The sequence below is a fragment of the Hyaena hyaena genome, unplaced genomic scaffold (genome assembly GCF_003009895.1).
Source record: "Hyaena hyaena isolate Hyena2069 unplaced genomic scaffold, ASM300989v1 scaffold_1030, whole genome shotgun sequence".
In the NCBI taxonomy this organism is placed as follows: Eukaryota; Metazoa; Chordata; class Mammalia; order Carnivora; family Hyaenidae; genus Hyaena; species Hyaena hyaena.
Window position 1 is genome coordinate 49,982 of NW_024081660.1, and position 21,884 is coordinate 71,865.

Consider the following 21,884-nt stretch of genomic DNA (forward strand, 5'->3'; position numbering starts at 1 on the left):
TAAGGCTGATGATGTAGTCATGTTCCAATCCGCGCTTTGGGGGCGGGGCTAGAGTCCGGAGGCCGCAAGGCTGGAGGGGACCGCCTGGCGGAGGCACGTGACCTGGGTCTGGAGCCGGAAGCTACCTATCTGAAAGGGAGCGCCCCCAGCACCTAAGGCTGCGATGGTGAGTGAGGACGCATGCGCGGGAGGAGTACGTGCCAGGGGTTCCGCATCCCTGTTCCCCAATCTCTTTGGTTGCCCCCTTTTGGGCCTGTACTCAACCCTTACCTCCTGTCCACCCCGGCACGTAGAGAGATTGGAGATGGGAGGGGAGGCGAGATCGGAGGGCTGAGGAGGGATCTGTGGGAGGGTGTATGGACGCTGGCGAGTAGTCTGTGGGGGAGGGGCGGGCCACCAGGGGAATTGGAGATGGGGACGTGGGGGAGGGGCCACTGAGGCTGCGGAGGCCAAAGGAGCCCAGGGTCAGAGGGTGAGGAAGATGGGAAACTCAGGAAGATCAGTGTCGAAGACTCTAGGTGGGAGAGAGTCTGGGAGGGCCCTGGCTGGGGAGAGAAAGGTCTGGCGAGCCCTGTCACGAGAGACGTGGGTTTGTAAATGAAAGGCATCGTAGGGCCATCCTTGGCATGCTTCTCACTGATTGCAACTTTACCCACTAGACTTCTGCACTGACCCAGGGGCTGGAGCGAATCCCGGACCAGCTCGGCTACCTGGTTCTGAGTGAAGGCGCAGTGCTGGCGGTGCGTTCTGGGCAAGGGAGGGGTCCGCCAAGGTGACAGGGCCTGGTGATCCCTTTTAACATCGCCCAGTTTAGCCTAATTTGACTCTCACTCTTAGCTATCATGCCTGGCATGTATGTAGTAAGCTTTTGGCAACTAATCAAGTAAAATCTCTGGAATCAGAGTCTGGGAACTTCTGAGGTAGAAGTTTACTATCTTTCCCAAAGTCAGACAACTATTTCTAGGTTTGTTGATAATTGATATTACCCACGTTATTCTTGAATATGTTTTTATTTGGTATTTATTCAAGAGTCTTTGTATTTTTTAAAAAATTGTTTTAATGTTTTATTTATTTCTGAGAGAGAGAGACAGTGTGAGCAGGGGGGTGGTGGTCAGAGAGAGAGGGAGACACAGAATCTGAAACAGGCTCCAGGCTCTGAGCTGGCTGTCAGCACAGAGCCAGACGTGTGGCTCGAACCTACGAACCATGAGATCATGACCTGAGTCGAAGTTGGACGAGGGTGGACCGACTGAGCCACCCAGGCACCCCGAGTCTTTGTATTTTGTACCATAGTATGATATAGTATTAGCTCTCTAGAAGTTTTTAATCTAGCTGGAGAGACAAGGCTTAAGGTTAAAAACTGTTATAACTTACATTATGACAAGGAAACTTTCTTGGAGGAGGTGAGAATTTAACTGGTCTTAAAGGATGGATGGTTGTGAACAGGCAGAAAAGGAGAGTACTCAGGGTAGGTTTGTGTTGAAGAGATTTGGAAAGGTTTGGAAGAAGAGAATATAGTAAGGAAAGATGGGACTGTGGAGGACTTTCAAGGCTGGATCAACACATTTCTGTTAATCTTGAGGGTGATGGGAGCTTTGAACAGAAACATGAGCTGATGAAATAGTTGAGCAGAATTGTTCTATTAGGTGTGAAGATAGACCAGAAAGGGTGGGATTCAGAAGTGGTGGAGGCTGCTTCGAAAATCTAGGTCTGAGATGGGTCTGGTGGCAGTGAGGAACAAGGAAGGAAGAAATTTTAAAGGAAGAATCAATATATCTTGACAATGACTAGAGACGGGTAATAGAGATACTTTTCTGTCTAGTGAGACTTTGAACCCAAGCCTAGAATGATGGCACCGTGACAGACAGGAAATTAAGAAAGGAAGTTGATTGGGAAGGGGTTGAACGAAGGGGAATTTTGATGACTTGACTTTAGACATGGAGTTTGAAAAAGAATAGGAGCAGTTAGTATATACTGCTAGGAGCTGTTCTAAGCATCTCACCAATGATATGTCAACATAATCCTCACCACAAGCCCATAAATAGGAACTTGTCCCAATTTACAGATGAGGACACTGAGCTACTGAATGTCCAAGGGAGCAAAGGGGACTGAACTTAACCTCACTGGGAGGCCCATGTTGAGGAGGTTAGGAGAGGAAGTTGAGACAGCAGAAAAGAGGAAGCCTGGGCCACTGTCACCTCATTACCCAAGGGCTAGGTAGTAGGGCAGGCCTCAAGGACAAAGAGGATGTTCATGTTTCAGATTCTACAGACAGGGCAACCATTGGAAAGACTTGAGAAGACAGTCTTGAACCAGTCAGTAGTAGGCAGGCACAGATGTTTGAGAATGGGATTTTATCAATAAGTGGGGACACAGGGAGAAATCAAGTTTCAGGGATTAGGAAAAAATGGTCAGTAAAGAAATGAGAGTCGCTGCTCACTGGGGGAAGGCCCGTGTTATACAGATGAGAAACAGGATGGCATCAAGAGGGGCAGCAATATGAGAGGAAAGTTTCAGGTTTGTTTTTTTCCAAATATGGGGATGACCTTTGGAGTACTGGAAAGTTGAGAGGGAAAGTTACAAATGCTAGAGCCAAAGTGACTGTTACCGGAATTCTTTCCCAGTTCTATTCCCTAATTTCTGCCCTCCTTCCTCCTGCATCTGCATGCAGTCATCTGGGGATCTAGAGAATGATGAGCAGGCAGCCAGTGCTATCTCTGAGCTGGTCAGCACAGCTTGTGGCTTCCGGTTGCACCACAGCACGAACATACCCTTCAAGCGCCTATCGGGTGAGCCTCAGCCCCTGCCCCTGATGATGGTGACTGCGGGGGTGGGGTGGATGTCTCCCAGAGGTTTTTCTTGTCAGGGGAAAAAAAAAAACTGTGTCCTGCCAACCTCTCATCATCTCTTCCTGAGATCCCTGGTTCTGGCCACTTTTTTTCCTTCCATTTGGGATTCACCCCTGCAAACAGGAGAAACCAAGGGAAGGAAGGGGATTTAATGGGGCCCTCCTATCTTCAAATCTCTGAGCCTTGAACAATCACATGCCTTTGGCTTTTGATCCCATCGGTTTGTGTGACTCTGTAGAAGCCGTTGTACCCCACTAACTCTCTGCTCCCTTCCCTCTCCTGGGCGGGGGAAGGTGTGTCTCCTCTCCAGTGGTCTTTGGAGAACACACGCTGCTGGTGACCGTGTCAGGACAGAGGGTATTTGTGGTGAAGAGGCAGAACCGAGGCCGGGAGCCTGTTGACGTCTGAGCCTGCCGGAGGGCAAAGGGCAAAGGTGGATCAGGTCCATGAGCCTCTGTGATGAGGAAGACGCAAACCTACTCCACCTCTTTCTTGGCTTGCTGCTAGAACTAAGGCTTTCTGCTCACCCGCTTCCCCACCGTTACCTAGAAGGGCAGAGGCTTGGGGACTTTGCACTGTGTTAAGGAGAGTGAGGGCAAGGGGATCTCCCTCTTCCCTCCCTCCCTCCTAATAAACATGAGTCTGATATGCCCAGGGATGTGTGTACGATGAGGGGTGAGGGGGGTTACACCCTGAGTCTGTCTTCCATCTTCTAGACAGTCGTGTGTGTCGGTGCAGAGGGGTGGGGCAAGGCCGCTGGGCATATAAAACTGGCAATCTGAGAATAATACAGGAAGGGAGCTATCTGGTGTGCCTGCTGAAGGGAACCATTCTGAGCCCCTGGGATCTCTGCTCCTGCCACCAACACACAAACGCAAGTCATTCTTCTCCCTCCTGAACAGGCATTTAATAGTCTTATTTCAGTTGGAAGCAGTAGTTGGAGAATAAGTTACAGGAACAGAGATTTAAAAAAAAAAGAAAGAAAGAAAAAACCCCACACAACTTAAAGTGCTTCAGGCCACAAACGTAAACATGAGGTGTAGGAGGAGGCCACCTGGCTATACCCCCTCACCCCTGAGACAGGAGGGCCACTGTCAGAATCCCTTTACCATCACCACCCTCTAATCTCAGCCCTGCGGGTGGGTGGGAGGGAGGGTGTCAGAGTCAGGAGAGACAACTTAATAGGAACAAGGAATACACTTTGTAAACTTAGAACCAGGGTACTGGGCAGGAGAGGGGCAAGGGAGCTCTCTGAGCCCTTGCCCCTGGCCTTGGGGTGGGGCCAGCCCCCCCCAGGGAGCCGGGGAAATACTGTAGGCTTAGTGCTGCAGTCATACCCGCCCATTTCACAGCTTCTTCCCTGTCCCTCATCAGCAGACACAGACAGGCAGCCCTCTTGGGCCTCCTCATCCATGGTAGGAGGCATCCCAGGGGAGGCACAGTCCAGAGCAAGGGCCCCATCCGGGGGGCTTTCGGTTTCTGGGAGTGTAAGAGGGAGGAGAGCCGGCAGGTGCTATTTGACAGGCTCCACCACCAGGACCTTGCACTCCCGCTTGGCAATCTTGTCCAGAGAAAGCACGGCCTTGTCCGGGGGCAGGTAGAGAGGGCGGCCCACAGGAGAGGCCACAGGAGGTGTGATGGCCCTGCGCTCCATCACGCTGCCTGACCTGGAGGAAGGCAGAGGCTGTGGGCTCTAGTTGGGCCCCAGGACCCTTTCCTATTCCCCTTCCAACTTTGGCCTCTCCAGAGTCTGGTGCCCCCCTCCCCCGCCCCACGTTTCCATACCTCATGAGGTGGCTACGGGAGGGCTGTTGGTGAGAAAAGGACTGAGAGCGGCCTAGGCTAGCCTGATGTCTCTCCACCAGGTCCCGGACAGCAGGGCTGCTGGGGCTGCTCTTTCGAGACAGAGGCCGGGCCTCGGGCGGTGGATGGGACACGCTGGCAGTGAACTGCAGCTTCAGTTTCATGTGCTGGCTCAGCTGGGGTGAGGAGACAGAGGTCAGGCATTCCAGTTCAGCCCCTGGGCCCTGACCCTCCTTTCAAATCAAGTTCCCCCACTTGCCCAGCCAATGTTGGATTGAAGTTCCATCTTCCCTTCTGCCCAGCCGTTCAGTGTCACCCATGGGGTTTCCTCCACAGAGGCTGGTGGCCTGGACTCCTCCCACCCTGATATTCCCATAACCCATTACACACCTCAGCCCCTCCCCAGCCCACCTCAAAAAGCCCTGTCCTCAGAGCCTGGAAGGCCACACTGAAGGTGAGCGCACTGCCCTTCCGGGAAAAGCCTAGATTGTTGAGAGGTGTGTGGCAGACAATGGAGTCCAGGGCTGCCTGCATGGCCCGGCGCTCCTCCTCACACAGCTGCTTTCCTGGGAGAATGAGGGGAGGCAGAAACAGCCACCAGTAAACACACCTGTACAGCACTCCTCAGTTTGCAAAAGGCTTTCATGAGCAGGCTTGCGTGTTCTCTTTTGCTTAACTTTATAAATAGTAATAGCTAATCCTTACTGTGTTCTGAAGTCTATTCTGACCACTTCACTTATGTTAAACTGTTAGATCACTCTTAACAACCCTAAGAGATATTAATTCCACTGCTTTAGAAAAGAGGAATCTAAGTGAGGCTCAAAGATTAAGTATCCTACCTAAGGTCACAAAGCTAGTGAATGGGAGAGATGGAAATCAAACATACCAAAGAACCCTGATCCGGATTTAGTGTCCTTAAAATCACTGCCCCACCGCTTCTCTAATCTCTCCAACAGTGACACTGTGAAGACCACCCAAGTATAGAGCCAAAGGAGCCTGCCACAAACCCCCCACCTCCATGACTTCCTTTCCCCTCCTTTGGGACAAGGTCCCGGAGCCTGACAGCCCACCTACCAGCCTGTGCATGCTCTGGGGTCCACACAAGCCTCACAGCAAGGAAGTCTTGGAGATTGTTGAGCAGTGTGTAGGTGACAGTGAACCGCTCGTAAGTCCGAACAGGGGACTCACAAGAAGCAGTCATCACAAAGCACGGGCGGTCCAGGCGGATGCTGGGCAGGCTAGAATCATTGAGGGGGAAGAGGGGTGGGTGTTGCCAAACAAAGGTGAATAGGATGGTGCCCAGTGGGGAGTCCCACGAACTCACCGGTAGTGGGTATATATGCTCTGGGTGAAGGGCAGCTTTGGGGTGGACCACTGAACCACAGCAATCAGGGGAACTTCTAGGCCCTGTTGGAGCGACAAAAGGAAACATCGTGTGTATCTGAGGTTCCCCTCTCATCTTTTGTCACCCCCCACCCCCAGCCTTTCCTTCCCACTGCTTTTTCTTAACCTTTTCCTTGAGCATACCAGTCCCCTATACTCACCTCCTTGGCCCCTTGAGGGGGTTGCTCACCCCCTCTCAGCTGAAACAGGAAGTTGTGTTCCTCCAGGGCACTAAGTGGGCAGGGGAAGCAGCCAGAGGTACCAGGGAGCCGGCAGAAGGAGCCCATGGAGACTTCCCCAGATTGATGACTAGTTCAGAAGAAAGAGCGACACAGCTTGATCTTTTCATGCCAGAGCTCTTGTCCCTCCCCCCATCCCCACTTTGCATCCCTGCCCCTCCTCAGGATCGCACCAGACATTGTCCACCAGCAGCACAGAGCCGTCGGGCATGACAGGTAGATAACTAGCATTGAAGTTTGGGAGAATCCGGATGTCCCAGATGGAAATTTCCTCCTGGGAGGAGCTGTTCAGCACTGTCGGAGGTAACCAGGTCAGTTCAGCTCAGAGTACCCAGACACCTCAAACCCCAACTTTACCCCTCCCAAATGGACCGATCCCCAGCAGTGTGTCCAGAGTAGCTGTCACCCAGTCAATGCCCCAGCTGCTACGCAAGACCCGAGCCACAGATCTGCTCACCCTTGAGCACGGTCAAGTGTTTTCCTGCAACAGTGAACTGGCGGCATTTCAGAACTGGAGGGGGCAGCAGAGTCAGCAGGGTGCTCACTGCAGGAGAGGGCCAAGGCAAGAACTGATGAGCTGGGCACAGACCTCATCTCCAACACACAGTTCTAATTTTCCTCTGCTCCTCTCTCTGGCGCTTGCCAGTATCACCCCTCCACTCTATCCGCTAAATTCCATTTCATTCCTCTGCATTCTCCCCACCTTGGGCCTTGAAAGCGCTCTGCTCTCCCCGGAAGGTCTCCCCAGGAGATCGGGTCTGCAGCAAGCGCAAGTAGCCTTGATCTCTGACCTCTGGTGCCTCAACCTCCCGTTTCCACACAGTCACTACAATCTGAGCACAAGAACACGGGGCCACAGTCAAGAGGGGAGCCAGCCAGCTCTGCCTTAGAAAGGAAGTCTGGTTTAGGACAACAGTCCTACCCCTTACCAATCTTACCTTGGCCTTAGGTGTCCCTGGGGGCAGTCTATCCAGTGAAACGGTGAGTGGGAAGATGACCTCATCTGTGGACACAATTGGTTCCTCCACAGGCAGCTGGGGTTTGTGAAAGGGGTAAGAGGGCGGGAGAGTCAAAGGGGCAGCCTGCAGCGTTCCCTTTTAAAGATGTGCTGTACGCGGTTCTTCTTGGCTTCCTTCATCGGCCTCCTTCAGGCCCCCAGCGTCCATCCCCCTCCTGTCTCTGGAGCCCAGCAAACCGCCCCTGCGCCCTGTGCCGTATCACCCCAAGCTCCTCACCGTGGTCGCTCCCCCTGAGGTAGCAGGGCCCGGGCCGTGGGTGAGGAGGGGGCTGCAGCCTCGAAACAACGGCCCACCGCCAGGATCCCCGCCCCCTGGGGGTTCGGGATCTTGGTCTCCGGAGCCACCGCCCCCGGGCGCCCCGCCTCCGGCGCTGACCGAGGCCAGGGCGGCCAGGGCCGTTGCCAGCTCTGCCCAGGCCCCTCGGGAGCCCAAGCCCGCGCCGCCCCCCACGCCGGACCCCGCGCCTCCCCGGCAGCGCAGCACCAGCAGGAAGCGGACAGTTTCCCCCAGGTAGAGATGGTTGCGCCGGGGCAGCGCCCGGTACCGGCCCGGGTCCCCCGCCAGCTCCGCGCGCGGCGGCAGCGGCACGGCCGGGAAGTACATGGAGTAGTCACACTGGGACTCCATGGGGCGGCGAGGACGGCGCGGGCCGGGGGCGAGGTGGGTCGGGGCCGGCGGAGGGCGAGGGGGCCGCTGGGGTGGGGCCGGGGAGTCCCGACACCCGACGGGTGCTGCGTGCGGCCGGGTCGGCCCGGAAGACCGGCCGCGGCCGGGAACCGGGCAACGGACCCGGCACCGAGACCCCGCAGGGCCGGAACCGGGCTATTGGGCCGATTGACTGGCGAGAAACCGGAAGCGGAAAGGAAGGGGCGTGGCCTCCGAGGCCCCGGAATTTGTGGGTAATCGGACTGCTGGGGAGAGAGGCGGGGTCCGGCTGGGGTTGGGCTGCAATAAGAAGGCTTTAGGGGAGACTAGACAGGTTTTTTAGAGAAAAAATATTAAAAGAACCCCCTGCAACTCCGCTCCTCCCAGGAAGATGGACCATCCCCTCTCATTTCCACCCTAATAATGCAAGTCAAAGGTTCAAATTATTTATTCATTCACAAACATTTCGCAGTGAAATGAGCATAGTCTGGAACCAAATAATTCATAGCGAAATGGATGCATTATTCATTCAAGTTATTTCTGGCGTACTCCATGATTTGCTCCTCCTGGGGACTTTTGAGAGTGCTCTGGGAACCTGCCAGCGGTTTGGAAGGAGGAAGGGACAAAGTTGGGGGGGAGGGGTACTGCTAGGAGCTGAACGACTGGAATTCCTCCCACACAGGCTGAAGGACTTGGTGTCCACCTCTGGGCAAAGTTTCACTCATCTTCTAGGGCACAAACATGCTTTCAGAGGGAAACAGAAATGGCATCTGGCTGCCCCATACTCATGGTGTGTGCACTTAACAGCTTAGCTGCTTTTAAGCTAAGACTTAGTAGTCTGATGATTAGGGGGAGAGTAGCCTTGAAGTCTTAAGGGGCAGAGAGACTGTTGAGGGAAACTGCTTGGCATCTAGCTTGTCCTTGTACTGTAGCTCAGGGGTAGCCAGGCGCTCACACTCCTCCTGGTCTGGGTGACTCAGTCCACTCCGAAGTACATAACCCAAAACCTTAGCTGACCCAAACTGGAAAGGGCGGAATCGACGGTCAGTGATATATTTGGGGTCTAAAGCCTCACCCCCCACTAGACAATGTTTAGCTAAGGCCTCTCGCCGAGCCCGGAGCTCTGCCACAGCACTCTCCAGCCGGCGCTGGCCGTATTGATTGATCCGTGCCCATAGACTGTGATTGAAGTGAACATAGAGAGCCCAGTCCAGGTGGTTCCAGGCTCGGGCCCTTGCAGTCAGCTGCCTGTCCTCAGCAGTCAGTCCACTACTGCTGATCGCGCTTCTGCCCTGCTCACCTCCAGCCTGGGCATTGTGCATGAAGCCCACCACATCATCTAGACCCCAGCACAGGGCATCTGCCAGTAGAACCAATGACTCATCAAAGTACTCGGCCACCAAGACCAGGTCAAAGACAGAGTCTAGCCAGGCCAGACTCCACTGGATGAAGGATGAAGACCCCAAACCTAGAGAGGCAGTGCTGGATGTCTGGCTGTGACCACCAGCAACTGTGGGAGCAGGATGGAAGAGAGCACTGGGATCCAGGGTGTGGTGGGCTCTCAGGCCAGCACCAGAAGGCAAAACATTCAGCTGTGGGGATTTGGGGTCTCTGGGAGGATGAGGATTCCCTCTCTTGGTCTTCATCTCTGGGGGGAAGGGGAGGCCAAAATCAAACCAGAGCAAGTTGCGTGCATAGTGGTCCCCACGGGCTCCAGGCCGGTAGAAGGCTCGAGGATTTGCCAGGAAGGCAGCCAAGGATGGTGCCTTGCGGAAGGCCGATGAGGTGGATTTATAGTAGGAGAAAGCAGAGCGGGCCAGAGCTGCTGGGTCTCGGACAATGGAAAAGAAGAAGCTGTCAGAAGGCATGACCTGAAGTACCTGTGGAGGAGAGAGAACAGGTATAGAGAATTGGGCCAGGAAGAAACTAAGAATAAGCCCATTGCTGGCTGGTTCCCTAGACTCCTCAAACCACCTTCTTATGGCTCTGCTGGGAACCCCCAGCTTCCTTCACTAACTGACAGATCTTGGGCAAGTTACTTAACATCTCTGAAACTCAATTTGCTCATCTGAAAAAATGGGGATAATCATACCTTCCCAAGTGATTATGGAGTTACACAAGATAAGGTTATGAAGGAACCTGGAACATGGGAAGTTCCTTGGGAACCTTAATTTCCTTTGGATTTTCTGTGTGTCTTTGGTCAGTAAAACCTCTAAATCAAAATTCGTGTTCACTTCTCCAACAAAAACCTATTAAGTGCCTACCCTGGGACTCTTGGTCACAGCTCCAAGAAAGGACCTGGCCTCAGGCCTCTTCCCCAGGTGCCAGTGGGTCACTGGCAGCAAAGAGGGAGGAAAGGGGCCAACCATAATTCTGTCTCAGATATAGGCATCAGGTGAGCAGGCCGGCCCCAGGATGGCCAAACAACAGGGTTTTTCTGGGTCTCCTAGCCACTTAGGCAAGTAAAGGACAGCCCTGGGCCGGCCACTGGGGAACTATGGACACTTGGTAGGGTGCTACCCTGAAATCTGAGACATGTGATTCAACTTCTCAGCAAGAAGAGGTGAGAATGGAGCTGAGCCGCTCCATAGCATGTCTTGCAGGCAGCTACATATCAGAACCGAGCTCCTGGGCTCCCTGAAGGGTTTCTGCCTCTGAATATGACTTGTCACTAAATCTGACACCCCTCACAATGTCCTCCAATCTGCTCTGCTAATGTGGCCATGCCTGCAGAGCAGAGCCTGTGAACTGAGTGTCTCTTTGAAGGCAGAGGAGAACAGTGCAGAGAACAGTCTGTGGCATCAAATGAACCTGGAATAAAATCCCAATTCAGCCATTTACTAGTTGTGTAACTTTAGGCGGGTTATTGAGCTTCTCAGAGCCATCAGTCCTCCGTCTGCAAATCTGGGTTAACGCTTACCTTGAATGTGGAAGTGCATGGTACTCAATGAATGGTGATGACAATGAAACCAGAGAAGTCTGCCTGAAAGCTCACCGTCATCACGTCACTCCTAGCAGTGACCCCTGCTGCCCTTTAGGTCCCACACGTGCTTCTCCACTGCTTTCTAACAGCTCCAGCTTCACGGGAGCACCTGGGGGTTCTGCTACCTACACACATTCCCCCTGTTACAAACGCACCACCACCACTACCACCACATCTTTGCTGATGTTCTGCTCCCTCAAAAATACCTGATATTCTTACTACAAAGTTGTGTCAACTTAAAACCCACTTCTACAGAAAGCTCCACTTTTTTCCTGAATCTTCTCCCCACAGTTCCTAATACAAACACACATATGCACGCACACATGCCAGGGAAGGCACTTTGACGTTGGAGCAGATGGGCCTGAGTTCAGATCCTAGCTCTGCTGCTTTCTATGAAGAAGGCCAGTCCCTTAGCCTCTCTAAAACTTGCCCTCCTCATCTGTGTCATGGGACACTTATGAAGCCTTTCTGGCAAGGTGATAGTGAGATGAGAACCCAGCACTCAGTAAGTATTCCATAAAAGTTCCTTCCCTGGATGTTTTCATTTGCACATTGATTTTGTGTGTCTGAGAGCCCTCAGGTTCCCATGTGTGTATGGGTGAGATCATGAGTGCATGCACACATCTTCCCTTTAGAACTGGGAGGAGGGGGTCAGGACCAGGCTAGCACTTGGCACAGAGTTGATTCTCAATATCTGGCAGAGGAAGATAGTCAGAAGGCAGTGGCTGAGCAGGGGCCCTGGTCGTGTTAATAGAAGGGGCTGAGAAGAGCAAGAAGCCCCTGGAGGGAGAATCTAGGGGGTCAGCGTTGTCAGGGCACTGATACCAGTGGGGTAAACTGGCCAAGGAAAGAGACCAGGAAGCTCCAGATGTGAGAAGGCAGGACTCTGGCTACAAGAAACTACCAGGCAAGAGGCAGCTGAGGAGAGGGGAATAGGAATCACTGTGACCCCTGTGCCCAACTTTTGGGTGAGGACCAACTTTTGCCTGGGGATTCCCAGGCCTGTGGCCTCCTCCCGTGGTGGTCTTGGCCACAGGCCTGAGACCATCTCTCTCCAGTCCCACCCACCCCCTCCTATGCCCCTCACCTCTTTCAGGTTGAACCTCATGTGATGACAGAGGATGTGGAAGGGGGGCTTGGTGTCTCCACCCTGAGGGCGGTAGCCTTTGACCCAAGAGGCCTGGAAAAGCCTTGGGTAGCCGAACTGGTAGCGGGCAGGGAGGGCAAAGCGCAGCCCATTTCGGTCCCCGTAGCGATGAAGCAGGTTCAGCACAGAGCTGCTCCCAGATTTATGCGTCTTCAGGAACACAAGCCGCTGCCGGGGTGGGCAGGATGAAACAGCTGATCCCAGGGATGGGGCCAAGGGCTGTCGGAGTTGCAGGCCTGGTAGCCTGGGGAGAGATGGGAGGGGAATTTTCCTGTCCCTCACCAGCAGGTGAGTGGGTGTCTTGTGGAGCAAGGACAGAGAACATGGAACTTCCTCTTAGTCCCCAAGAGTCACAGCCCTAGGTGGCACAGGGAGGAGGAAATGGGAGGCATCTATCAGGCATTGGGACAAGATGGGAACTCACCTCTTCTGGCCCCCCCAGAGCTGGAGGGCAAATCCGATGGTCATGAAGACTCCCAGAGCCACCCCCAGGCTCCGAGGCCCCCAGAGGCGCATGGTCCTGGTAGGAGACAGAGGGCCCATGTGGCAGGTAAGGGTGATGCTATCGAGGGGCAGGGCAAGGGCCAGGCACAGAGGCAGAGACAGCTTGAGACAGCCGTGCAGCCGTGGAAGGCGCTGGTTGGAGATCGGGGGGTCATTCCCCAGGTCTGCTCGCAGCCCTGGTTGAGTCTGCCCCCTGAGTTAGCAGATTTTTGCCTCTGTCAGCGTCTAGAAGGGAAATGAGGGGGGAAGGATAAGGAGAGGGTACAGCCTTCTCTCCTGCTGTTGCAGCTCATTCCAGGAGTGGGAGCCTGCGGGGAGGGGCTTGTGCTCTCTATGCTCAGATCTTCCAGGTGGCCCACAACTACTCCTCTGCCATCAGTCTCCAGTTTCCCCAGCCCCTCGACCTGCAGTTTCTACCTGAGCCTCAGGGATTCAGAGGGGAGGGGAGAAAGGCAAAGATCCTGTGAGAAAGACCAATCCGCTCATGTGACAGTGAAGTAGACATCAGCCCGGCGCCTGGCGTCCTCGTGAGTTCCTCTGTCTGTGACAGATGGGGATGAAGAGCCCTATTCTGAGGCCAAGAAGGCAGCCATAAGGAGGTAATGAAGGTCAGATAGGGCACAGGGTACTGAACCCAGGGAAGTCAAACTATAGAAACAACTTTGTCATGAGTAGGAGTTAAAACTCGGGCATTTCTTTTCCCTTCTGAAACGGTCTCAGCATAGGGCAGACCGCAGTGTGTGAAAAGCTGGGGGAGACAGGTTACTTATGAAGCTCAGATCCCCAGACTCCACCCCCTATACCCCCGTGCCTGCTTTCCAATCCCTTCTGCATCCAGAGGAGATGGAGAGGGGGGAGCTGGAAAGAGAGAAAAAAACTCTGCGACATAAGGATATTGAAAGATACGAACTTCAAGCTTCTGAGTTCCTCCCAGGCCCCAGCTTCCTAATCAACTGGGAGTCTGGACCCACCCCATCAGATTACAGCCACAACAAAAGGTCATAGCCCTTCCTGACAGCCCCTTTCTGGGACAAGCTAGAAGTGACCCCAGATAAGAAGAACCCACACTTGCTACCCAGAGACCCACCCCTTCTGGCATCACCCCCCAATTCCCTCCCCCAACACAGCCCCTAGGATCCAGCCCCTCACCGGACTCCCTCCAGTGTCCAGATTTCTTCTATTCCTTCTATCCATCTCCGTTTCCTCCCATTACCCGCTTTCCAGCCCTCTGTCCCCTCCAGCTTTGGTGACTGCTCAGTTAGTTGCCAGCCCTTTGTTGGCCCCCTCCGAGGTTCTCTCTCTGAACCCCCCAAGTCTCCCTATATAAATTTGAGAGTCCCTCTACTGGCCACAGCCTCGGCTTCACTTGCCCACTCACCAGGCCACCTGAAGAGCAGCAGGGAAATCGGGGTCTGGCCCTCCCGCCTGCCCCAGCCACCGCCCGGCTCCGAGCTGTGCTCAACTTTCCCCATAAACTTGCTCCGCGCCCAGGCTCCTCCCCCTCCCTCCCTTTGTCCCGCCAGTCCCTGCAGCTGCTCAGTCTTTAATCGCGTCTCTGGCTCTCTCCCTCCCGGCATCTTTCCTTCTCCATCAGGGCACCCAGCCCGCCCTTGGAAGAAAGCACTTCTACCCTCCTTTCACACTTAGTAATCAGTTATACCTTTTCTCTTCACTTTCTTCAGAACAAAAGACTCATTCAGGCAACAGAAAGAAAGAAAGAAAAGTAACAGACGAGTTGAAAGCAGACATTAATTGTCAAGGACATGACAAGGTAGCCCCAGCCTGACACACAGAGAACAGGGGCCCCCACCCTGAAGGCAGGGGGCAGTCATGTGGTAATATTAATGATGCCTCAGGTTCAGAAAGAATTTTGCCAGTCCCTACAAGTCTCCCCATTTTACAGATGAAGGGGCTCAGACCCAGAAGGTAGACAACTTGCCCAAAGTGAATGACAAGGGGAAGGTTCCAAGAGAGGCCAGAAGCCTCTGCCAGGAGGTTGGGCTCAGGGAGGGATGTTAAAAGTACAGAGTCAAACACAGGGTCCAATAAATTAGCTGTTTATTTGCAGAATAGTCACTGAATCAAACACTGAAACATGAAATGGGAAAGCTTATGAAGGATGTGGATGGCAAAGGTCATGAGAACAGCCCTTTTTAAAAAAATTTTTTTGGCATTGTAGTTTAAGAAATTGATAACTGAGAAAATTCCATAGAAACCAGCCCCACAGATTCTGACATCCTATTCACACACCCCAGTCCCCTGCCCTGCACCCCACCAGCACCCAGCTTGGTCCCTTTGAGACCGAGTGCCCCACCCCTCCCCACTTCCAACTTCCTTCAACACCCCCCCCCTCCCCACCCCCAACTGCAACCCTAAAACTTTTCCCTTTTTCCTTGTTGGGACTGACAACCTGCCCAACATAGAGGTATGCTTGGAAAGCACACATCTCCTTACTAAATAAATACCCCCGGCCCCTCCTTCCCAGATTGTAAATGAAAAAATAAATATTATGAACACCCACCCACCCCCAACCCACCAATGGTAATCTCCTGGATTTGGGGCCCCAGCCATTCACCCAAAAAGTCCCTTACTTTACCTCTCTGCATCCCCCTTCGACTCCTTCCCAGACCCAGCTGAGGGGGAGGAGGGGAAGGGCCATGAACCCTTCTCATGCTGGGGGCACCCCTCCCCTGTTATCTTGGTCCAAGCAGGGCCAGGGCTGAGAGAAAGAGAATGAGGATGGGTTGGGTGTGAAAACCAACAGATGTCCCCCCAGTCCTGCTCCTGCCCTGGTTGTGGCGGACAAGGACACCTCCTCCTTTGCCCCCAGAAGCGTCCCTTCGAGGAGGGCGAGGCAGCCGGGCTGGGGGGGCCACAGCTGCTGCCCCAGCCATCCAGTCATCTGCATAGTGCTGTCCCTCTCCAGAACCGCTGGTGTTCTCCTCCTCCTCATCTGCAGGAGGGAGAGGGTCAGAGGCAGGGTTGGAAAAGAAAAATAATGGGAAACAGAGGAGAGAGAGAGACATGTAAACGGGAAGGAAGAGAATTTGAGATTTAAAAAAGAAAAAAGAGGGGTGCCTGGGTGGCTCAGTCAGTTAAGCATCTGACTTTGGTTCAGGTGATGATCTCGCAGCTTTTGAGTTCGAGCCTCATATTAGGCTCTGTGCTGACAACTCAGAGCCTGGAGCCTGCTTCAGATACTGTGTCTCCCTCTCTCTTTGCCCCTCCCCTGTCACACTCTGTCTCTGTCTCTCTTTCAAAAATAAATAAACAGTAACACACACACACACACACACACACACAGAGGAAAGAGAGACAGGGAAGAGAGATACAAAGATAGATGGAAGTTGGGAGGTGAGAGAAGGTGAGTGACAGGAAGGCAAGGAGAGAGATCAGACAGATGTGGATATGAGAGACAAAAGAGGCAATGCAACAGACACAGAACAGAGAGAGAGATGGAGAGAAGATAAACAGAAAAGACAAAATAAACAAATACAGAAGCAGCAGACAGAAAGATGGGTGTTGGAGGAGAAGATAAAGACAGAGACAGACAAATAGTAGTAGAGAAAAAAAAAAAAGAACGTCTGTCTGTTCCTTGCTTCTCTGACAAACTATACCTCGGGAGTCAGTTCAATGGCCTTCAATGCGGCTTCTCCACCCTCCCCAACAATCCACAGCCTTCTGCTCACTGTAAGAGGCTTCCCGCTATTCTCTAAGAATACTTTGTTGTCTCCCTACCGGACCGTGAACTTAAGGATGGAGATCCTGTCATCTGTCTTCTAACCCCTCACCTTTGCGGTAAGTGTTCACTACACGAGTGTTCAAAGGAGTAAGAGAATGAGCAACTGCATAGAGATTCGGAGGGGCGGGGAAGAGGTTCATAAGGCAATGGGTGGGGCTGGGCAGGAGCTCTGAAAGCCTGGAGCTGCTAGGCTCTCACCCCAGTCCTCCAGTTCCAGGTCGCGTCCCAGGGCAGCCGCCCTCATCCTGGTCGTGGCTAACCGGAGCTGCAGCCGCTGCCTGCGCGTCTGGACGTTGGATTTCAAGGATTCAGGGTCCACCTCTGGGTTTTCGAGCTGCTCCAGGGAGCTGGCGACCACGGGCGAAGAATACCTGCAGGCAGAGCAGCCCCGAAGGCTCCCGCCAGGCCCGCCCCGCCCCGGAGTCACGCCCCACCGCCCGCAGCCGCTGGGTCTCACCGGCCCCGCCCAGCTCCCGTCCAGCAGGGCGCCGCCTCCTGCGAGACGTCTGCCGCCATGCGGGGGTTCGCGCACACTGCCAGGGCCAGCCCGGCCCAGAAGCCCCTCGCCCGGCCTAGCCGATCGCGGAGCTCCCACACCTGAGCGAACAGAGAGAGCGGCTAGGCTGAGCGCACGCCCCCCACCACCCACCCAGCCCGGCCGCCGCCCTCCCTACACCCCCCCCCCCCACTCACCAGGCGGTTTAGGCTGGTGCCCGCGGGCGTCGTGGGCCTCTCCTCCTCCGTCCCCACCGGCCCCACGGCCACCGGGGTCCAGAGGCGGCTCACCTCTTCCCGGGGGGCTGGGGCTCGGCGGGTGCGGGACGGTGCCCGTTGGGGATTCCCACATTCCCGAAACACCTACCACCCAGGGAAGAGACCCCCTCCCAGTCATCCTGCGGTGAAAGCCACACAGTGTCCGCACTCCCAACACCCCCAGTCTGATACCCCACACTGTCCCCCACCCCAAGCCCTCACCTCCACTCATCTCTCGCCTGTATTCTAGCTGACACCCCCACATTGTCTTTCTCCTGTCCTCAGGCTGACACTCCCACCTTTCTCTTGTCCCCTGTACCTGGGCTGACACGGCTGCACCGTTTTCTTGCAGATACACCAAACCCTCTGAGACCTTCACCCCAATGGACTGGGCTGCCAGCTCAAAAGAAAAAGGGCCCTGGAGCTTCTCGGACAGCAATAGGAGACCATCTTGAAGGAGGGGAAGACAGATAAAGGGTGCTATGAGGGACTAGATGTTCCCACAGATCCCGACCTGGGTCTTGGAGGGAAGCAGCAAGGTGTTGGAGAGGGGAAACTTACATGAGAATAGTCTCTACAGTCAATAAGGTTTAACACTCCCTCCCCAGTCCACCCGAAGCATCCAGAACACAAACAGCCCTCCCAGACCCTCCTGAATCCCCTCACCCAGATAGGCCCCCCAGTCAGGATCCAGTCCCTGGCTGCTGATACAGCCATGGGCCACGTTGAGGCAGAAGCCCCGGCAGGGTGGCAGCGAGGGGACACCCCGACAAAGAGGGCAGCCGGTCAGACGCATCACAGCCTGCCTACAGCCTTCGGACAACGGCATCTGAGGGCAGACAGCAGGACTATGTCATTCACAAACACAGTAGCTGCACTTACACAAGTTTGGTGTTGGACAGAGCGAAATCAAATACATACTCCACCCCACCTTCCCTGGGCTCTCGGTGGAGAGCTGAATGTGAATGTCTAGGGTTGCTGACCCCATGTGGCAGCAGATAAGACTTCAAAACTTATGGAAGGTATGGAATTAGAGAGACGGTAGGAAGAGGGATCTGAGAAAAGGTTCAAGAAGAGTGATCTCATTGTGGTTGGGAAGAGAGGAGACTGGGGATGAGGTTAGGGAGAGAATGGGTGGTGAAGAGAGGGTTTTGAAGGCCAAAGCAGGAATCTGGCCTTCAGTAGCAGGGGAAGGAGGAGCCACTGAGGGGTCCTGGGGAAAAGGAGTTGGAGGGAGTGGTGGAGGCCCTACTTCAATCTCAGGCTGCAAATGGAGATGACCACCAGAAGCTGGGAGGGGTGCAGGGGAGGGGGGAGTGATCAGAAAGCAGAAGAGAGTCAGAGAATGGAAGGAGGTCATGGATCACGACACAAGGGAGACTTGACTCTGGCCTCCCTCCCTCCTGATTTACCCTGGATTCCAGAGCCTTGGGGCTGATATAGGAAGGCCCCAGACCTCTCAGCAGGCACTTAACTCTTCATCATAGGGCCTCTCTTACTTCTGCCTCTCCCTCCCTGGACCCTGCCCACACTAGGATCCCCTCTAACCTTAAGTGCTTCGCTGACCACATCTCTTCCGGTCTCCAGGCCCTGGATAAATGCCCGGGCAGCCACCAGGGCCCGGGTTATCTGGGGTAGGGGAAAGAAGGTGAGAGAAACCACAGGGTCAGTCATGGTTCAGGCAAGACTGGGACCAAGAGCACAAGACTGTGCACCAAGGGCACAATTGGTGGGAGGAGGGGGGTGGGATTGTGGAGTTATGTTGGGGTAGTTAGGAGTGTCAGGTGTACAGGGAAGCAGGTTAAAAGGAATTGCAGTCTAGAAGGGTAAAGGGCAACTGGGCTTGGGAAGAAACAGAAAGATTGTGTTCTATAGGGCTTGGAGATAGAGGAATGATGTATGAGAACAAACAATAAACTGGAAGCCAGAAGACCTGGGTATGAGACACAGCTCTACCATTTACTGGTTCTAAGACCTTAACTTATGGGAGGCTTAGTTTTCTTATCCATAAAATAGGGATACTACTTTATACCTCAAAGAGTTATGATAATTAAATGAGATACTACAAATGAAAGTCCATCTCAACTATTAGGTATCTAATTCATGTTTAGTTAAACCAGAGGAAATCAAGATATTAGGATTGAGGAACAGTTGGCAGAAAGGTGACTACGGGCCAAGAGCAGGTGAATGGTCAGGGATTTGTGTGAAACTAGGGCACCAGATGAGAGTGAGGGGGTACCCAGTTAAAGGAGACCAAAGAGCCTTGGATCAGGCAGAAGGGACTGGGGCTCAAGCCAGAGGTCAACAGGTCAGAGATGGCTATCATGCAGGATGGGGAGATCACCAGATCACGGGTGACTGGGGCATTAAGGGGGAGGTCACTGGGCTAGAAGTGAGTGGTGCACAGCTCAGAGGTCACCAGGTCAGAGGTGACTGAAGCTCAGGCCTTGGGGCCTCTCACCTGCAGGCGGAGGCGGCGGGGTGCCTCCCCAAAAGGCTTCAGAGAGTCATCAGGAGAGGAGGCGAGGCGAGTGAGGCAAAACAGGTAGTCGGGGGAGAAGATGTGGTGTGGATGCAGCAGGGGGAACATTTTCTCCAGGAGCTGTGCCCAGAAATCCACCAAAGCGTCCTCTAATCCCTCACCGGACCTCTCATAGTAGTCCCGCAGTCGAGAGAACAGGCCAGTGAATACAGGGGCGTGCTGGGAATACAGGTGGCCATAGGAGCGGTGGAAGAGCAGGGCCAGAGAGTGCTCGGATGATGAGAGCATCTCCCGAAAAACCTCTGTGGCAAATGCGGAGAAAGGGATGTGAGGTGGTGAGGCCAGAAAAGGATGGAAAATTGAAAGGGTGGAGGCAGGAAGCGATGAGGATCAGCAGAGAAGAGAAAAGATAAGTAAGTTAGAGCCTCAGGAGCTCTCAAGAGACCTGGGCAGGCTGGGAAGGGGGTGGGGTGGGGGCGGGGACAGACCCTGGAGGGGAGGCTGAAGAGAGAGGCTAAGCCAGGGTTTGGAAGCCTTGAGGATGAATTAGGGAGTGGAGACATGATATTTTCTGGGGTCATGAGCACAGAAAGGAGGTGTGAGGACAGGTATAGGGAACCCCAATTTCTCACCATCGAATTTTCTGTGCCGGGCAGCCAGTGTGTGAACCAGGAAAGAGCCGTTCTCCTCCACCAGGCCTCTGAAGGTGGCCTCGGTCTCCCAAGTCAGCCTCTGTTCTATCTCACTGGAACAGCAGGTGTACTCCTGGGGACAGATACGAAGGTGCTCACCTAGGCAGAGAAGACATAGAAAAATGGGGTGGGAGAGAGCAGTATCATGAAATTCCTTCCTTCTTCCTCTGTCTGGGGAGTTATCCTTTCTCTCTGTCTAGTCTCTTTTTCTATTGTCTGTCCCTCATGCCCACCTGACACTATCCCCTCCTTATTGTCCCCTTAACCATCCCAAGTCCACTGCTATTAGTCTTGGGATCAAATAGTGATGGGTCAAATTAATGATCAGAGTGTCCTCAGGTGACCCTCTCTAACATCTGACACACCCCATGCCTCTAAGGACTTACAGGGACAGCATCGATGGAAGAATGGGGCTTTGGGGAGTGGGGTTACTAGGTAAGCAAGAAAGTATTATTTTAGAAGGGACTCAGAAATAGCGAGGAGAACAAACTGAGCTATGAAGAAAGAAACACCGGAGGTGGGGTGAGGGGGGGTGCCAATTACTAGAGAGGGATTCCTAGCGTGAGGGTGGAGTAAGAAAGCTATTATGTGGACAGAAGGATAATTGTGACCCTAGTAAGTAAGTTCAGGAGAAGAAACATTGGCATGACAATGGCATGAAAAGATTATTATAACGGTCATTCTGAAAAAGAAGAGTTATTTTGAAGTGGGGAGGAGCCACCTCCGCCCCCTCCCCAGCCCCCAATTCTCTAGCCTTCCTCATTGTCCTCACCTGAGATCACTGCGGGAGGGAGTAGGCTTAAGCTATATCCCCGGGCCCCCAGCACCTGTCGGGTCTCAATGCAACTCCGGGTGACCTTTGCCTCGCTCCCGGGTCCAAGACCAGGACCGGGACACAGAGACAGCAGCAAAAGCAGAAGAGATCGTAGAGCGAACATAGCTGCTGCCGCCCTGGTTCGGCAAAGTGTGTCCTAAGAAGGAAAGAAGAACAGCCCGAACTCGGGAAGCCGATTCTCTGCCGCGGGACCGCTCTGCCGGCCAGAGAAAGAGCGCGATCCCGGAAAACTGAACACCCAGCAAGATAGCTGGACCAAGCGGCAACTGCGGAGACAATGGGAGCTGGGAGTCGGACAGGGGGCGGGGTCCGAGGCGGGGTTCCGCCAATGACGGTAAGGAGCGGGTCTCAGGGGCGGGGCCCAGGGAGAAGTTAAGCCAATGTAGTGGGGAAGCTCGGCGGGGGGGAGGGACTCGGCGGAACTAAGGAGGCGGTGGGGGGCGTGGCCTTTCTTGGGGGGCGTGGCTATCCTATTCGGGGGCGGGGCCTGGGTGGAACTCAGCCTATGGCAGTTGAGAAGCCAGAGTGAAGGGGTTACAACTAGTCTAGTGCGAAGCCCGGCCAATGGAGGGAGAAATTGGGGGCACCGGGGGCGGGACCGGGGTGGAGCAGGGCTAAAGCCAGCGATCAGCGCGCCCGAGCCCACGTGACGGGGCGACACGCCGAAGAGCTCGAAGAGCTCAGGACGCACGAGGCTGCTGGAGCAGCGTGACTGTAACGTGGTGAACACGAGCTCGCACACGCCCAAGCCTCGCGACAATAACCAGTCCTGGGACGGGCCGTTGAGCTCGCGTCTGCGCACAACGTG

At 54.2% G+C, this 21,884-nt stretch overlaps 4 protein-coding genes across 7 annotated transcripts; 1 reads left to right on the plus strand and 3 right to left on the minus strand.

Annotated features, from left to right (window-relative positions):
• Positions 1-17: 17 nt before the first annotated feature.
• On the plus strand, positions 18-3,503 carry LAMTOR4 (late endosomal/lysosomal adaptor, MAPK and MTOR activator 4). Of its 3 annotated transcripts, none has more exons than XM_039221882.1 (4): positions 18-193; positions 660-740; positions 2,672-2,789; positions 3,143-3,503. In XM_039221882.1, exons 1-4 carry the CDS (start codon positions 164-166, stop codon positions 3,187-3,189), a joined length of 276 nt encoding a protein of 91 aa, XP_039077813.1. In that variant the 5' UTR covers positions 18-163; the 3' UTR covers positions 3,190-3,503. The 3 variants fall into 3 exon arrangements, with proteins under 3 accessions (XP_039077813.1, XP_039077810.1, XP_039077811.1); XM_039221879.1 differs by having other exon boundaries at positions 50-193; positions 3,160-3,503; XM_039221880.1 differs by having other exon boundaries at positions 56-166; positions 3,160-3,503.
• Positions 3,504-3,731: 228 nt separating this feature from the next.
• On the minus strand, positions 3,732-8,137 carry TRAPPC14 (trafficking protein particle complex 14). The gene is made up of 11 exons (XM_039221878.1): positions 7,510-8,137; positions 7,213-7,308; positions 6,978-7,107; positions 6,732-6,818; positions 6,448-6,568; positions 6,197-6,344; positions 5,977-6,059; positions 5,727-5,890; positions 5,064-5,218; positions 4,635-4,828; positions 3,732-4,516 (listed from the first exon to the last, which is right to left on the minus strand). The coding sequence occupies exons 1-11, from the start codon at positions 7,918-7,920 to the stop codon at positions 4,363-4,365; spliced, it is 1,743 nt and encodes a 580-aa protein (XP_039077809.1). The 5' UTR covers positions 7,921-8,137; the 3' UTR covers positions 3,732-4,362.
• Positions 8,138-8,370: 233 nt separating this feature from the next.
• On the minus strand, positions 8,371-12,722 carry GAL3ST4 (galactose-3-O-sulfotransferase 4). The gene is made up of 3 exons (XM_039221909.1): positions 12,493-12,722; positions 12,009-12,312; positions 8,371-9,818 (listed from the first exon to the last, which is right to left on the minus strand). The coding sequence occupies exons 1-3, from the start codon at positions 12,609-12,611 to the stop codon at positions 8,784-8,786; spliced, it is 1,458 nt and encodes a 485-aa protein (XP_039077840.1). The 5' UTR covers positions 12,612-12,722; the 3' UTR covers positions 8,371-8,783.
• A 2,389-nt stretch (positions 12,723-15,111) lies between these two features.
• On the minus strand, positions 15,112-21,332 carry GPC2 (glypican 2). Of its 2 annotated transcripts, XM_039221907.1 has the most exons (10): positions 21,014-21,332; positions 20,182-20,340; positions 19,529-19,851; positions 18,616-18,696; positions 17,734-17,896; positions 17,387-17,517; positions 17,008-17,172; positions 16,772-16,911; positions 16,513-16,685; positions 15,112-15,525 (listed from the first exon to the last, which is right to left on the minus strand). In XM_039221907.1, the coding sequence occupies exons 1-10, from the start codon at positions 21,177-21,179 to the stop codon at positions 15,266-15,268; spliced, it is 1,761 nt and encodes a 586-aa protein (XP_039077838.1). In that variant the 5' UTR covers positions 21,180-21,332; the 3' UTR covers positions 15,112-15,265. The 2 variants fall into 2 exon arrangements, with proteins under 2 accessions (XP_039077838.1, XP_039077839.1); XM_039221908.1 differs by lacking the exon at positions 17,008-17,172.
• Positions 21,333-21,884: the final 552 nt, after the last annotated feature.

What these genes read in the sequence shown, in the direction of transcription:
- GPC2 (XM_039221907.1), bottom strand. Translation starts at nt 21,179, where the DNA reads ATGTTCGCTCTACGATCTCTTCTGCTTTTGCTGCTGTCTCTGTGTCCC. An exon ending in CCCTCCCGCAGTGATCTCAG is followed by an intron (nt 20,341 to 21,013) that starts GTGAGGACAATG and finishes TTCTCTGCCTAG; the next exon opens with GTGAGCACCTTCGTATCTGT. An exon ending in CCCGCCGCCTCCGCCTGCAG is followed by an intron (nt 18,697 to 19,528) that starts GTGAGAGGCCCC and finishes CCCCTACCCCAG; the next exon opens with ATAACCCGGGCCCTGGTGGC.
- GAL3ST4 (XM_039221909.1), bottom strand. Translation starts at nt 12,611, where the DNA reads ATGGGCCCTCTGTCTCCTACCAGGACCATGCGCCTCTGGGGGCCTCGG. An exon ending in CTCTGGGGGGGCCAGAAGAG is followed by an intron (nt 12,313 to 12,492) that starts GTGAGTTCCCAT and finishes ATCTCTCCCCAG; the next exon opens with GCTACCAGGCCTGCAACTCC. An exon ending in TGAGGTTCAACCTGAAAGAG is followed by an intron (nt 9,819 to 12,008) that starts GTGAGGGGCATA and finishes TCTCCTCCACAG; the next exon opens with GTACTTCAGGTCATGCCTTC.
- TRAPPC14 (XM_039221878.1), bottom strand. Translation starts at nt 7,920, where the DNA reads ATGGAGTCCCAGTGTGACTACTCCATGTACTTCCCGGCCGTGCCGCTG. An exon ending in CTGCTGGTGGACAATGTCTG is followed by an intron (nt 6,345 to 6,447) that starts GTGCGATCCTGA and finishes CTTCTGAACTAG; the next exon opens with TCATCAATCTGGGGAAGTCT. An exon ending in AGCATATATACCCACTACCG is followed by an intron (nt 5,891 to 5,976) that starts GTGAGTTCGTGG and finishes CAATGATTCTAG; the next exon opens with CCTGCCCAGCATCCGCCTGG.
- LAMTOR4 (XM_039221879.1), top strand. Translation starts at nt 164, where the DNA reads ATGGTGAGTGAGGACGCATGCGCGGGAGGA. An exon ending in GTGAAGGCGCAGTGCTGGCG is followed by an intron (nt 741 to 2,671) that starts GTGCGTTCTGGG and finishes ATCTGCATGCAG; the next exon opens with TCATCTGGGGATCTAGAGAA. An exon ending in ACCCTTCAAGCGCCTATCGG is followed by an intron (nt 2,790 to 3,159) that starts GTGAGCCTCAGC and finishes TCTCCTCTCCAG; the next exon opens with TGGTCTTTGGAGAACACACG.